The sequence below is a fragment of the Protomyctophum parallelum genome (genome assembly GCF_964188405.1).
Source record: "Protomyctophum parallelum genome assembly, chromosome: 11".
Classification (NCBI taxonomy): Eukaryota; Metazoa; Chordata; class Actinopteri; order Myctophiformes; family Myctophidae; genus Protomyctophum; species Protomyctophum parallelum.
This window is the reverse complement of record NC_139707.1, coordinates 41,130,814-41,146,918: the sequence shown is the minus strand read 5'-3', so window position 1 is coordinate 41,146,918 and position 16,105 is coordinate 41,130,814. Positions and strand designations below refer to the sequence as shown.

Genomic DNA, 16,105 nt, shown 5'->3' with positions numbered 1-16,105 from the left:
GCCGTAAACATGGAGTGCTGTCACTGTGTGGGACTGGGGAGTTATATCAGTGCGCTCATGCAGCGCTGTGCCTCCATGCCCAAAAGAACAGTGTGTGGCGGCTGCGTGCGTAGAGAGAGAGAGAGGGGGTCCCAGACGGCACGACACATGCACGTTATGAGTGTAATTTTATCACCATAGATTTCACTGTGTAGGCTATAGTTTATGAACGGAACACATTGATAAAGGTCCCCCTTGCTGCGTTTCCAATTGCTGCGAATGACAGTGTGAAGGCAAACCGCAGCCAATTAAATATGCAAGAATCCCGTTTCCCCGCCCATACGGATCTGAGTCTACCGAAGTATTAGGTGAGAATCTGACCATAGAGAAAGACAGAGAGCGAGAAAGAGAGGCAGAACTGGCCCATGCGCAGTAAAACCCTAATTGTTAATTTAACTCAGGAGTGTACACTCTCAAGAGCTGAACGAGCACTCAGGATTTTACAGCGTGCGCTCATTTCCTGTGCTGCTTCAGATTGGCTGCAAGCCAAGAGCAACAGGTGATCTGTGTGTGTGTGTGTGTGTGTGTGTGTGTGTGTGTGTGTGTACTAGTGTACATGTGTGTTTTTCTGTATGTATCCCTGTGTTTTCTGTTGCTGCGTGCATGCGCACGCGATGTCCGTGTGTGTGTGTGTGTGCGTGCGTGCATGTCCGTGTGAGCATGCATGCCTCGTTGCTACACAGAGACAGGAAGTGCATGGGCTGCGTGTGGTTGGAGACAGTTCACTGGAGGGGCCTGTCTGGCCACGCCCACACCGGTCCTCTCTCTCCTTCCTTCCCCTTACCCCCCTCCGTCCTCTGCCGCTTTCTCAATGTCCACACCCAAAACACAGCCACTCCGGTACTATAGAACCCTGTGCTTATCTATCTATCTATCTATCTATCTATCTATCTATCTATCTCTATCTGTGTGTGTATCACGTTTGGAATGTGGTCATTACTCATTAATTGACAGTCACTAATGATGGGACATGGACTATTGACTGTCACTTCAACTACAGGCTCCTCCTCCCCTGTCTCCGCCCCTTTCACCTTCCTCCTTTGCTTGGTGTGTGTGTGTGTGTGTCGACCTAAAGATCTAGTATGCCTGTTATTACAATCTTCTAAATCCATGTACCCCCCCCCCCCACACACACACGCACACACGCGCGCACACACACACACACACACACACACACACACACACGCGCGCGCACACACACGCACGCTTTTCTGCAGGGCTTCACTACAAGCGGCAACAAATTGTATATAAGGAGTAGTATTGACTACTTATTGGAGAGGAAATGTCATGCCAAATTGTATTGATGATGCAAACAACTCAGCAGTCATTAACTTTATTGAACTGCACGGAGAAATATGACACTCTTCAGCCTATGATTGATGAAAACACAGGAGTCACTGGAAGAGGGAAAGTAGCCTGACTCTCATCTGGTCCACAAGACACTAGACTGTGACGCAGTGTTATAGTGCCATCTATTGACCAATACAATATTTCTGCCACCTTCGACTAGAAAGTAGAAAAAACTCAAAACACTAAGAAATAAATGAATTCACATTACACTGATTATTTTTTTAAATCTGACTTTACAACAAAATGGGGAATCCTACATTCCTTAAAGGGACACTTCACCCTTTTTGCAAAAAAATATATGTTAATGACGTTTAGAAGCTTTAGAACACTTTCCTGGGGGTCTTTATGTATGTAATATGTGGTTTTAGATATTTTAGATTGTAGCAGTGAGCCCGGTGTCTCTGGTCACATTCATACCAGAGAGCTTTGCTGCGATTAAAACGAATCCTGCTGCGCATTGTCAGAAAGTGCGCTTCGTTTGGCAGGTGTGAAGGCTCATTCGAATCCTAATGCGCAGCAAATAACCACATTTTACTCCGCCCAAAAACGTGGGTTTCGCTTCGCTTCGAATCGCACTTGACTACGATTCGGTGCAGGTGTGAATGCAATCCGCAGTAAATAAAGGAAATGAAGCAAACATAATGTGGCGGGTGAGGAGCTGAACACAGTTGGAGACGGAGAAGGCATATTTTACGCAGCGCAAAGATGTCCCGTTACTGTGGATAGACGTGGTCGAATAAGGAGACTGAAGACACATAAAAACACTGCAGTGTATTATAGCCTACATAATATTCTGTCTGTCTGTCTGTCTGTGCCGTAAACATGGAGTGCTGTCACTGTGTGGGACTGGGGAGTTATATCAGTGCGCTCATGCAGCGCTGTAGCCTACTGCATGCCCAAAAGAACAGTGTGTGGCGGCTGCGTGCGTAGAGAGAGAGAGGGGGGGGGGTCCCCCAGACGGCACGACACATGCACGTTATGAGTGTAATTTTATCACAGATTTCACTGTGTAGGCTATAGTTTATGAATGGAACACATTGATAAAGGTCCCCCCTGCTGCGTTTCCAATTGCTGCGAACCGCAGCCAATTAAATATGCAAGAATCCAATTTCCCCGCCCATACGGATCTGAGTCTACCGAAGTATTAGGTTAGAATCTGACCTCTGATGTCATGGACACTGGGCTCACTTCCTTCCTGGACTACATGTTGTCTCTAAGACAGCAACTCCCCCTATCCACAAGGAGGAACAGTGCAACACACAATGATGGGAATTGTAGTCCAGGAAGGTAGTGAGACCAGTGTCCATGACATCAGAGACACTGTGCTCACTGCTACAATCTAAAATATCTAAAACCACATATTACACACTTAAAGACCCCCAGGAAAGTGTTCTAAAGCTTCTAAATGTCATTAACATATATTTTTTTGCAAAAAGGGTGAAGTGTCCCTTTAATTCAGCATCATGTGAAAATAAATTGTTGGTTACAGAATTATTTTTTATTATTCCTGAGTGTCAAGCAGCTTTATTTTATCTTAAGTTATTTTTACTGGTCATACCATGAGTCTACATTAGGTGTTATCTCTCATTCACATGCAAAATAAATACGTGATATTCTCCACTTAGGGGAGAATATTTAGTGCAGGGCGAAAACAGGAGAGGGCCTCGTATAGAGCCCTTGGGATTTAGAAAATAGCAGATCACGAGCTTGTAGGTCTGCTATTTTGACGACTGAAATAGAAACACAGCTTTTTCAGAAAACTGTCAGGACGTAGAAGACATTTTCTAGAAACTGATCTCAGGTCAGAATGGGTTAATAAGGGGCTAATTTGCATTCTGTCTGTCTTTACAGTTCCATGTCCCCGTTCAGTATTGAGAGCATACGGCGCCCGCGGAGGTCAGAGTCTCCCGACTCCAAAAAGAGACGCATCCACAGGTGTGACTTTGAAGGCTGCAATAAAGTATACACCAAAAGCTCTCATCTAAAAGCACACCGGAGGACACACACAGGTCAGTACCACACAGACACAGACACAGACACACACAGGTCAGTACCACACAGACACAGACACAGACACACACAGGTCAGTACCACACAGACACAGACACAGACACACAGGTCAGTACCACACAGACACAGACACAGACACACACAGGTCAGTACCACACAGACACAGACACAGACACACACAGGTCAGTACCACACAGACACAGACACAGACACACACAGGTCAGTACCACACAGACACAGACACAGACACACACAGGTCAGTACCACACAGACACAGACACAGACACACACAGGTCAGTACCACACAGACACAGACACAGACACACACAGGTCAGTACCTCTGACTCTGTAGTAGAATACAGGAGGACACACACAGGTCAGTGCCTCTGACTCTGTAGTAGAATACAGGAGGACACACACAGGTCAGTGCCTCTGACTCTGTAGTAGAATACAGGAGGACACACACAGGTCAGTACCTCTGACTCTGTAGTAGAATACAGGAGGACTCACACAGGTCAGTAACCTCTGACTCTGTAGTAGAATACAGGAGGACTCACACAGGTCAGTACCTCTGACTCTGTAGTAGAATACAGGAGGACACACACAGGTCAGTATCTCTGACTCTGTAGTAGAATACAGGAGGACACACACAGGTCAGTACCTCTGACTCTGTAGTAGAATACAGGAGGACACACAGGTCAGTATCTCTGACTCTGTAGTAGAATACAGGAGGACACACAGGTCAGTACCACACAGACACAGACACACACACACACACAGGTCAGTACCTCTGACACACACAGGTCAGTACCTCTGACTCTGTAGTAGAATACAGGAGGACACACACAGGTCAGTGCCTCTGACTCTGTAGTAGAATACAGGAGGACACACACAGGTCAGTACCTCTGACTCTGTAGTAGAATACAGGAGGACACACACAGGTCAGTACCTCTGACTCTGTAGTAGTATACAGGTTTGTCATTTATTCAGGGAACATTTTCCAGTCCTGGAAAAGGTTTGGAATTGATCAAGGGTCCTGGAAGAAATAGTTGGCCATGCATTGTTTTTGGCTATTGGTTTTATTGATAAAAAGCATTTTTTATTACACGAAATATGTAACATAAGTCGTTATTCGCCAAACGGGCAGCGTGATTGCAGCATAATGTGTACGACTATACGCGACAGCGTGATCCTATATGCCCTAGGATAGGTGGTGCAGCGACACGTTTGGTACAAACTTTGTAATCGAATTATGGCATTATATATTCTATGCTTTATTGTTGCCACGCTGCCTGTCTTTGTGAATTGCACAAAGGAGTAAGAGACTCATTATTGTGCTGAATGATTGTTATATAGGCCTTGAAATTGGGTTAAATATTCTGGAAAGGTTTTGGAAATGCATTGGTAAAAATGTGTAGGAAACTAGGAAGTAGGAACCCTGTTTATTGTCACAGACAGCTCTTATTCAGATTGACTCTCAGTTAGAGTAAGAATTTAAAAAACGTCTGCACACCAATTTCTGGTCTGAGGAAGGGCTTTGGCCCGAAACGTTACCACCATTAAAGTAAAGAATTATTGGGAGCTGAAATTAGTTTTATTCTTAAGGGCAGTCCATACTGTCTCCGACCACCGAACATTTCGTCGGAAAGATCAGACTTAAATTTTTTCTCCGAAGTAGAGTTCGGAGAGTCACAACATCTGGGAGTGCAGCTTTCAGAACAAAAATCCGGAGGAATGCGTTTCAGAAGTTGCGAGTGACGTCATGTTGTAGTTGTACCGGAGCTTTCCGACGAAAAGTTGGATGGTCGGAGACAGTATGGACTGCCCTTTAGTCTATGACTTTCTTTGATCCGGCACCCAGCCTATGTAGCTAATTGGACGTGCTGCGTGTCTTTCGGCTGTTTGTTCAGCGTCTTTTGCTGGCTCTCAGTTAAGCCCAACACACACCGGGTGCGCAGCGACACGGCACAGGCGTTGCCACGCGGCAACGCCTGGAAAATAGAACAGTGGCGTATCGGAGCGTCAGGCGAGGCGTGAACGCGCGTCGGACGGAGCCGGTGTGGGATATAGGTTCATTGAAAATAACGGAGGCGGCTGTTTTGACGCGCGGCGTTCGCAGACGGTGTGTGTTGGGCTTCAGAGTTATTAGACGGATGGACTCGCGTGCCATTGAGACAATTCTTGCCTATAAAAATGTGCGTTTGCTGCCTGTTGTCTCTATAGGTGAAAAGCCATACAAATGCACCTGGGACGGCTGCACGTGGAAGTTTGCGCGCTCCGACGAGCTGACCCGGCACTACAGGAAACACACGGGCGTCAAACCCTTCAAGTGTGCGGACTGTGACCGCAGCTTCTCCCGGTCTGACCACTTGGCCCTGCACCGACGGAGACACATGTTGGTGTGACGGGGAGGGGGGGGACGGACGGAGAGACAGACAAGACAGACAGACAGACAGAGAGAGAGATGTCCAACACGGAGAGGAAGTGCGCACGTGTTCGTTCAACACATGGTTAGGAAGGGGGAGGGAGGGAGGGAGGGCTGGTTCTCTCTCTCTCTCTTAAATGTGGTTCAGCTGGTCTGGACGCACGGTCACATACACATACATGAGAACACACGCACGCACGCACGCAAATACACGTACACAACACACTCGCTCACTCTTACCTGTCCCAGTGGCAGGGAGAGAGCAGGGAGAGATGAATGGAGCGCGTCCAGCACAAAACAGGGTCACTTCTGGATTCTGTCACTGGGGTTGGAAGTAATGGACCGCAGGATCTTTTATTGTTGTTGTTGTTTGGAGTTTAATTGAAAAATCTGTCTTTTACAGCACTGTTGGTAAATGTTTCATCTAGATTTATAAGATGGACTTGTCCTCATTCATTTGGACAAAAAAAAAAAGAAAAAAAAAAAGAAAAATGCAATCGCAACTATTTCCTCTTGGTATCTTTGTTTTAATTATATTGTTAAAATGGCTGCTTTTTCAGGCGTTCATAATGTGAAAGACCTCCTGCGTATGGATTGGATTTGTTTGTGTGTGCTCTTTTGATCCGTCAAGCTTACGAGGACAGTAGGAAAAGGACTCAGGCCTAGTTTGATCCACACAGGCAGTATTGTTGCACCATTCCTGTACTCTGCCACCTTGTGTGCCAGCATTGTAAACCAGCAGAGGGCGCCGTCTCACCACACATGGGTTCCCTTAAATCTGCTGTTAGATCTGAGAGGCACCCAGGCCAGATTGGGACAGTGACTTGGACACTCAAAAAAAGGAGGGGCTCATGTGTCCACTTCAAGGCCAGCAACCTAATCGGATGATATTCAGACCTTATAGCCACCACCGGAATGAAGCAAAAGCATCAGCAACCTCAACTCATAAACACATCCATGCGATAAGATATATATAGGCCTAGTTTAAAAAAGAAAATAATTTGCTTATGGTATTCTGTTGTACTTCAGACAAAGAAACGGACACGCAGTGGCACCACCAGCAAAGAAACACATCATTTGTACGTTGATCAACTCACAGGGTTGGGAAGCCCCCAGATCTCATTTTCGCTATCCTTTATGTTGAGCCTCTTGGAAACATTTTCTTTAAAAAATATATATCTTTGGTGCATTTTGTGCTGTGATTAGCAATCAGTAAAGTGCAATCTTATAAGGTATAATAGTTTAAATATGACAACTTCTTTTGTTTATTGTATCTTGCTTTTTATGCCTGCTTTGATTATATTTATCACAGAAAGATCACCACCACCACCACCCCCCCCCCCCCCCCCTCCTCCTCCCACATCCAATGAACTTTGAAACAATCAGTGAACAGATATCCAGTATGTGAAAAAAAAAGAAGAAACAGGCACCTTACAGACTCAATGTATGACAACTTTATTTAAGTTACATATTCTATGGTTTTTTTTGTCATGGAAATGACATGAATAAAGCTGACACGGGCTCCAGCTTGACTGCAGTGTTACAGGGACATACTGTACTGGTAGTGGTGTCTGATGTACAATACAGAAGAGCAATACACACTGAACAAGACGACGTGAAACTATACTATCTCGTCCTCGTTGTTCTGTGTTTTGATGTCATGCCTAAATGAAGGTCTGCAATCATTTCACCCGCGCCCGTGCCACCGCCTTACTTTAGTATACTACATTTTCCTTTGTCTCTATCCTGGTGTTACTGGCTCCTTTCTACCTGCAGACAGCATAGCCTTGAATAGGGAACTACTCAAAATCCCCCCCCGTCCTTGAAATGTTTGTCTGTCTCACGAATGAATCGCTTAAACTAAACTACAATTCAGACCTTTGTTTGGAGGACACACAAACGCACGTGCACACGCACAAACATGCTTGCAGCACGCACAAACGTGTGTGTGTGTGTGTGTGTGTGTGTGTGCGCGCGTGCGTGCACATGCATGTGTTTTGGGAGGTCCATCGCACAAGTACACCGAGGTTTTTCATGGATTTGTTTCCTATACTTTAATGTGCTGTATGAGCGTTCCAGACAGAGTAACCCATATGATACAAGAGTACTGCTATAAATGCAGTTTTTGGACTGAGGCCAGTACATAGCAATGTTAAGCTATTCTATAAGTACTATGAGTACTTATAAGGAAACCACACATACAGTACACAAACTGTCAAACACGCACACGTGTGTGCACGCACGCACGCACAAACATCATCCAAACTTTCAGTAAGTAGCCAATTCCAGGAAGTCAGTTACACACATCCACCCAATGAACATAATGCGACTCCCCTTTGATGTAATGAAGAATTATAATGTATGTTGTCATATTTATGTATATTATTTGTGCACACGTGATTATGCCCAGTTGTATTACCATTTCGGCAAAAAGCATATCAGCACCTTGTTTGTTTATTAGTATGATTTTCAAATTATTTTATTTCAGATGTCGATTTATACACAAAATAATCATCATTCTATTTTATCATCCATATACTGTGTAAAAAAACATTTTATGATTGAGGGGCACTTCATCATTGCATATAACTATTTTCTGTACAAATGATCTTTTGAAATGTTGTAATATATGTGATAGTGAAAATAAAACTTAATAACAAGTTCGGCTGTATATACATTGGAAAAACAGGGCTCTTGATCAGTAGGTGCAGAAAATACATTTGTACATGTAAAGTCTTTTTTTCAGAGACTGTAATTTATCTAATTTGATATACAGCAAAGTTGGGATATTGGTATCGCTAAAGCAGTTTATCATTCTGTATATTTCCATGTGATGTTGTGTAACGGTTTCATTTTCATTTTCTGTCCAATAGCCAGTAACCAACCCTTTATATAGACATCAACCATTTCAAGGTACTTAAATCCCTGTTTTACTACTTTACCATACCTGAACAAAAAGGTATAGTGGTCAAGCACATATCAATTCATAAATCTTTTGTCAGTATGACTTTTGCATGCCTTAATCCAACAACTTTTTAAAAATGTTAATTTGACTTGAAGGTGGCTGTGAGCGTGTATATACACTACAGACAGGTTGTATTGTATTTCCCTCCAGTGTGAGTCCTCATTTGAAAGCATAATTTTGTAACGGTAACCAGGGTCAAAGTTATGCAATAACAATTAATAGTGCCTCATGTCACAATATGTTAATATCAATACTCTGTGCAGAGTTTATTTCAATTTCAACGTACCAGTGTGTGTTTCAAATTAATAAATTGCATATGAGTAACCGTGAATTATGGAAAAGCACATGACGAATATGCAAATCTGACCTCCAATGTTTCGTGTTCTTTTCGCACTGAGCCTTATGGGATTGCTTCAAACACAGCATCCTCCAATAACATTTTCACATGCTGTTTATGCCGCCCATTATTACTTTACTTGCAATAAGTCACTCCCTATTACAAGATGTTTCAAATAGAGCAGAGTAAGTCCATTGAAGACAATGAGGGGTCTTCTGCTGAATTCACTGTGGCCTGGCTACCAGTTGTAGAGTGACTAGTGAATGAATACTGATCCTACACTTTTTTTGTGTAACATCTGCGTTTCTTTTTCTGCTTTTTGAAGTTTTGTAAGTAGTGAAGCCAATGCCTTTGTTTCCAATTTCCTGATATTACATACCGTAATCGTTACTGTATTTATGTAAAGTGAGTGTGTTGTAAATATATTCAGAAACTTTCACTCTTACTGTAAAAAGTGATATTGCTCAGCATTGCTTCAAAAAGGGAGATCCTGCTCATGGAGTTTCCGCATCTGAAAAAGAAATGTTCAGACCTAATATTTTTCAAAAAGTTCAAGAACAGGTGTCCTCTATTCATTTCTTTTCTCCTTTCCCCCCTTTTCTCCAACAGTTGTTTAAATATCGAGTCAGTGTTTTGCTCTTTTCTCTGTATTTTTCATATGGATGGAGCTGTGAAATTAAAGTAAGTTCAAACATATACATGTATATTAATATGAATGGAGGCATGATGAAGGTTAATAAAATTGCATTTTGTATGTAACAGCGGCATGGGGCTAGTTGTATATGTACTGATGTTACTGGTATGAGGTTTTGATCTCATCTGTGTAATGTGATCACATTCACAGGCAAGTCAGGCATTAACCTAATAGGAAAGACATTTCAGATGATGCATATATACATGTATTGATTGAATACTTTTATTAGCAGTTTGCAAAAAAAGACACGGTAGCACAGATTTGTACAAAGTAATGCTAAAAGGATAACCCAATAAGCCCAGGGCTTGTTTCCATTGAGACCCTGTGTATTAAATTAATGGAGACATTGAAAGACAAACATTAATATACAATACTGTATATAGGCTATATGCAAAACGGCATAAATAAGATGATGCATAGATTGCACTTAATAGATACCATGAGCTAAAAGCCCAGGATCACAAAATCGTGGGATCAAAAAATAATAAATGATGTAATCATTAGGCCTAAACCAGGAAACAGTAATATTTTAACTTGTAACAAATTCAGAAAGGTGCTCTTAGAGATCAAGTATGAACCATAAAAAAGTAATTCATCTGGATCCATGTTTATGTATCGATTGTCCACCTTCTCACCTGGATCCCGTGCTCACAACCCATGTACCCCTTAAGACATCACTAAAGAGCTTTGCCATGAATTATCCACACTGGACCTTGTCACAAAAGTATACAACATTAAAAAAAAAAAAAAATCGGTTCACAATAACTCATTTATTAATTCAATTCTTCAGGGTTCGACACTGAATAGCTTCCCTCCAGACATACATATGGCCTATGATGAGACTCTTCTCACACAGAAGAGTTTCCGGCCATTCTGTGGGGGAGGGGGTTCGTCAGGGAGAACTCCAGGAATCCACAAAGAGTCGTATGCTGTCTGATAAGCTCCAAAGTACGGCATAGGTTGATAGGTCCCCCTCAATAACACATCCCCCAATATTATATGCGAACCAAATGAGTGTGCAGTATGTGGACATTTGCATTAGCTATCAGTGTGCCCAGTATTTCAACTGCCATTTGAATACATTTTGTCATCCATTGTAGTACTGTAGATTGGTAGTCGAATGGCCTCTAGTTAATGTTACAATCTGCCATGTACAATACAATGCTCTTTACTCCCTAGTAGTTCTAGTATTTAATACACAAAGGCCAATTGAGTGCTTTACATAAACTAAATTAATTAAAATATTACTGCCCTTGCGAATATTTTTTTAATTGAGGATTAATAACTGCAACGTTCAAAGGCATTGGAAAGTTGCTCGAAGACAGCAGTAAATTATTTACAATATATCAACTTTGTTAGTGTCCACTGTATTCATATTTGGACTATTCAACTATATTTGTTGTAGCTTCCCCAGGTGGCTGATAAGAGCTGGGTGGAATGGTGGGTCTATATATGCTGTACGATACAATTTGGGAACCTAATAATACTTGTTGGCACCTACTGTAAACCTCAATGTTAAATCAGCTTTTTATTTTTTCTAAATGTAAAAAAATAGAGCATTTGGAAAATGGTCTGAAGTAATACGTAAAGTATATAGGATTTGAACATGCATGGTACATAATTAGCAGACCTAAATGTATCCTTCAACTATGCCCCTAATGACTGGCTGATCACAGGTTTTGTAGCAATTTGTTGCAAGTGTATTTTTAGGCCTTAAAAGTCTGTTCTCAGCATGTTCAAATCCTATATACTTTACGTATTACTTCAGACCATTTTCCAAATGCGTTATTTTTTACATTTAGAAAAAATAAAAAGCTGATTTAACATTGAGGTTTACAGTAGGTGCCAACAAGTATTATTAGGTTCCCAAGTTGTATCGTTCTCAAATATGCCCCGGTGGTGGTCATGTGTGACAGCTCGCAGGTCAGGCTACCTGACACAGACACCTCCAGGTTCTGTCAAGGCCGTCTTGATCCTCAGCAGAGTGGGACCGTTCTAGGTGTGCCTCGTTCTACAGACTCGCTGCATTGGAGGCACAGCACATCTTTCCCCCAACGGAGGCTCACAGTAGATACTATGATGGCAGGCTCAGAGGTGTAGTAGTAGCTACGGCATGGGGGAGTCTGCCAAGGATCCCTCGCTGAACTCCTGGGCTCCACCGGATGTCTCACCGATCCATGAGGTCCGTAGGGTGCTTACATCACCACGGGGTGTCAGCAGGTTCTCTTCAGATGTACTGAAGTACTTTGAGCCTACAGAGATGATTGTGACAGTAAGTACCGTCAGCCTAGGATCATTTGCAGCATTATGTTGAGCATCTAATTCAGTAGTTCTAAAAGTGGGGTCCGGGGACCCAAAGGGGGTTCCAGGGGGGTCTCCAATAAAGATAACAAATTTGTTAATATAGCATATAAATCTGTTCAACCACTAATACATTGGCTATTGACAATATCCAAATCTACAAGGTCGCAATACAACAACGCGTCACAATGTAGATTTCCCATTTCCAAAAGAAATCTGGAAAAGGTGAAACATTTTGAATATTTTTTAAACATTTGAACAGCACAAATCATGTACGGATGGAGGTACACAAATACTTTCAGATGGATGTCCGTGGCCAAATACATATTCATCAAGGATCCTTGACAAGAAAGGTTTGAGAACCACTCTTCTAATTCTATCAAAGACGATTTAGTTCTTTATGGATACTCACTCTTGGACTCGCTTCCTTTACCCAGGAAAGCCTGGCTGAAGTCTTAGTCGTATTCAGGATTAAGCACATAGCAACCTGTGCGCTTCCTGAATCTGAATGATTTGCATCTGTGAATCCAAGTTGCAAATCTCTGTCCTAGGGTGTTCTCCTCTCTGTCTTGAGGAGGCAGTGGATCGCTGGTCTCACCGCCAAACATGACTGGAACTTTCTCCAAGAGGCACTGTGGTAACACACCTAAGAGCACAAAGGAGGTGATTGATTAGTTGATCAGCACATAATTTATTATCAAACTAAGTACTAACTGTTAGTAATCAAATGTGTTAGGGATGTATCATGTAAAAATTTCAAATATGCACTATAACTTTACTTTACCAAATGCTTCTGTTTCTATAGAATGAAAATGTGTTTTTGTGGGTAAACATATTCGTTCCAGTCCAGTACGGAGCCCCCATTAAAAGTCTAATCTCTCCCCCTGGTGGAGGCAATTACTTTATTCTAAACAAATAACAGGTGATGAAGTATATATAGGGATTTAACCGATTCTGACCTGAGATCAGATTCTAACGCACAGAAGAATGGTGGTTCTTTAACTCATTTTGACCTGAGATCAGATTCTAAAAATGTCTTCTAAATCCTGACAGTTTTCAAAAATAGCAGACCTACAAGCTCGTATCGCACCACTCGGTGGCGCGCTATGAGCTTGTAGATCTGCTATTTTTCAATAGCTAAAGCACAACATAATGCTAACACCAAAAGGGGTTCCCACCCAGAATGGGTTAAGTGGTTAACTGTCATAAATTTGAAATGAACTGTGGTGTCTTACCGAAGTCCTGAGCATTCTCTATGAAGCACTGAATGACTGCTCTCTGCAGCTTGAGGTGGGTTTCCAAGTTCTCTGCAGTTCCCGCTCCAGATGGAAGGAGGTTAGGGGTCAAGACCACAGACAGGTTATTGCTGTCCATCTTGTTATCTGCACTCCTAGGGTAGAAACAAACGGCAATCACAATCACAGTACAATTACAATCGGAATACTTGTATTTGGCGGTGCATTGATCGCATAGTAGAAAACACATGAGCATAAATCTGGAAGTTGGTTGAAAAAGCTGGTGAACACACTTACCTCTTGGACACCCTGTGGAGGAAGTCAAAAAGGTAGCGCAGCACGCTGATGTTTCTGTCAGGCAGTTTGCAAGACAGCAGCAGTGTGGCGGCGGTTCTGTCTGCCTCACTGGTCAGCTCCTGCGCCTTCAGAAAGGCATCATGCAGCTCGGTGGGCAGGATGGGTTCTGGCAGCTCTCTGAAGAACTGCTTCACCAGGCCGGCCACAATATGGGGATTTGCTGTGGACAGACACTCTTCCTTGCCCGCATCCAGCTGGACCTGAAGAAACAATGCAAAAGTTGTGTTTAGACTTAATTTATACTTACAGGCACTGTCAGTATGGGCTCTCACAATCATGACATCTTATTGTTGGTTAATTGTCATATATAAATAATTGTGATTAATGATTTAATTGTGTTTTTAGCATTAAACAATGGTACCCTACATATGAATACAAATTCATTTCTGTTTGCATATTAGGCTTAAGCAATGACAGCAAAGTCAACTAGAGCCATTACTCACCCTGAGTGCTTTTTGTCTAGTAATGGAACCTGTTATTCTGAATAGGCCCTCTTTTTCAGTGTGCTCAAGCAGCATGGTACATGCACCCACCAGAAACCTGAGAAAGCAGAGACATGACATGAAATTAGCAAAACAATTAAAAATAAACACCATTTGAACAGTAACATTTAACTGACATTTGCTGGTTTTCCAATGGACACTCACCTTGGCACATCCCCGTGGTCAGTATGATGACACTGTAGGCTCTTCAGCGGTGCTCCGAAAACCTTCACCTGAGAGAGGAAAAGTATAGTAAAGCAACATTTAAGATTTCACAAAACAAATGGACAATCTTGTGGTCATTTTTCATCAATTAGCGAGTAAAATTACATGGCTAACAAATTAACCCTGGCTGCTAAAAACCCCAAAGATTTGCAAAAGATTAGATCCAATGCGGTGATCCAAGGATGAATTGAATGAATGAATCCATGGATGGTTATGCATTGGTAATGCACTGTGCACATATCATATGGCAGATGATAAATTCAGAGAGCTGGCCTGTTCTGACATCACAATGTTGTGAACCGATGTAAAAGATCACACATGTCATGATGCAATGCCACACATTGTGAGCATGCATGTAGATCTGCTATTTTCTAAAAACTATGAAACATTTTGAACAATTTGGAATAATTATACATTTCAAGTTCAACAACACAAATCTTGTATGGGGGTACTTCCTTGGCACAATATATGTTCAGATCCTAACCAAACCCAAACCTGGGGTCGTTGGCATTAAAAAGGTTTAGAAGAACCATAAGAACCACTGATTAAAACAGTGAAACAGCCATATGGATTAACTGTAACCGTTTACATTTAACCTCAGGTGCATAATATTTGAACCAGTGCAGTTGGCTAAATTTGTACAATATCAGAGTTATGCTGAACACTATCTGACAACAACCGTTTGAAAGAGGCAGTATAGGTATAAAATTGAACTTCTTACAATTTGCAGACGGACCGTCAACAAATATGTCGACAAATATTTGTCCACAACGAGTGAAAGCGAAGAGTAAATATCAAACCTTGTCAACGAATGAGCGTGATTATGAAACCGAACCACTCTGAACCGCTCAGGGATAGACCGTTGCCGTTAGGAACCTCACCCACCGCGACATTCCAAACGAAACGTAGCCTCGGTCCCAGCTGGCTTACTTATCTGCGAAAAGAAAACGATAAGGAACGAAACGGGGCTTAACCGCTCCATAATAACACCACGCGTCAACGACATTTAGAGCAGAGCAAACAACATCAGGGAAAAGGCTCGAAACGTTGGCAACGTTTCGACGGTTAAACTTCATCATGATTCCCTGATGAAGGCTTAAATGAAATACTGTGTACAAAGAAACGTTGTACCGTCGAAAGCCTTCATCAGGGATGATTAACCGTCGAAACGTTGGATTCATTTCTTTCTTACCTGCTGTCCTAATAAATATTGGCATTCTGGCTATTGGTGTGTGCGGCCACCTTCTTGTTTTTTCAATATCTCCTCTACGAGGAACAAAATGAAACATTCCAGTAAATAATGCGTTCTAGGTTTGTACACTCACCTTATTGCGCTTGTTGCTCCAACTCCATGTAGACATCTTTCTTCCTTTTGCCGTTTTGCGGCAATCAGGCGTTATAATACCATAAGTGTTGAGCTGCTGCTCAGCTACAACACCACGGTCCAAAATACACATAACTGTAAGTATAGTATACAGGTCCTATATAGTAAGAGTTATGTAACCGTTAACCGCAAATAAGCTGTTTTAGAACTGTCCTCTGTCCTCTGTTCTGCGACTGCGTTGTCCAGTTGTCCAGTTGATGTGAGAGGTTTGCTAAAAATCAGTTGAACGTACCAGTTACTAAATTAGTGCACACGGTGTGCACACGTGCACATCAACAAACGACGTTCCCATACGCCGGCT

General features: G+C 42.3%; 1 protein-coding gene across 2 annotated transcripts in view; it reads left to right on the top strand.

Annotated features, from left to right (window-relative positions):
• Positions 1 to 8,484, top strand: part of klf12b (Kruppel like factor 12b) — a 62,848-nt gene extending 54,364 nt beyond the window's left edge. For both annotated transcript variants that reach the window (XM_083777198.1, XM_083777197.1), the window contains exons 5-6: positions 3,241 to 3,398; positions 5,623 to 8,484. In XM_083777198.1, the coding sequence (XP_083633324.1) occupies positions 3,241 to 3,398; positions 5,623 to 5,804 (340 nt within the window). In that variant the 3' untranslated portion in view covers positions 5,805 to 8,484. The remainder of the gene's footprint in view (positions 1 to 3,240; positions 3,399 to 5,622) is intronic.
• The last annotated feature ends 7,621 nt before the right edge of the window (positions 8,485 to 16,105 follow it).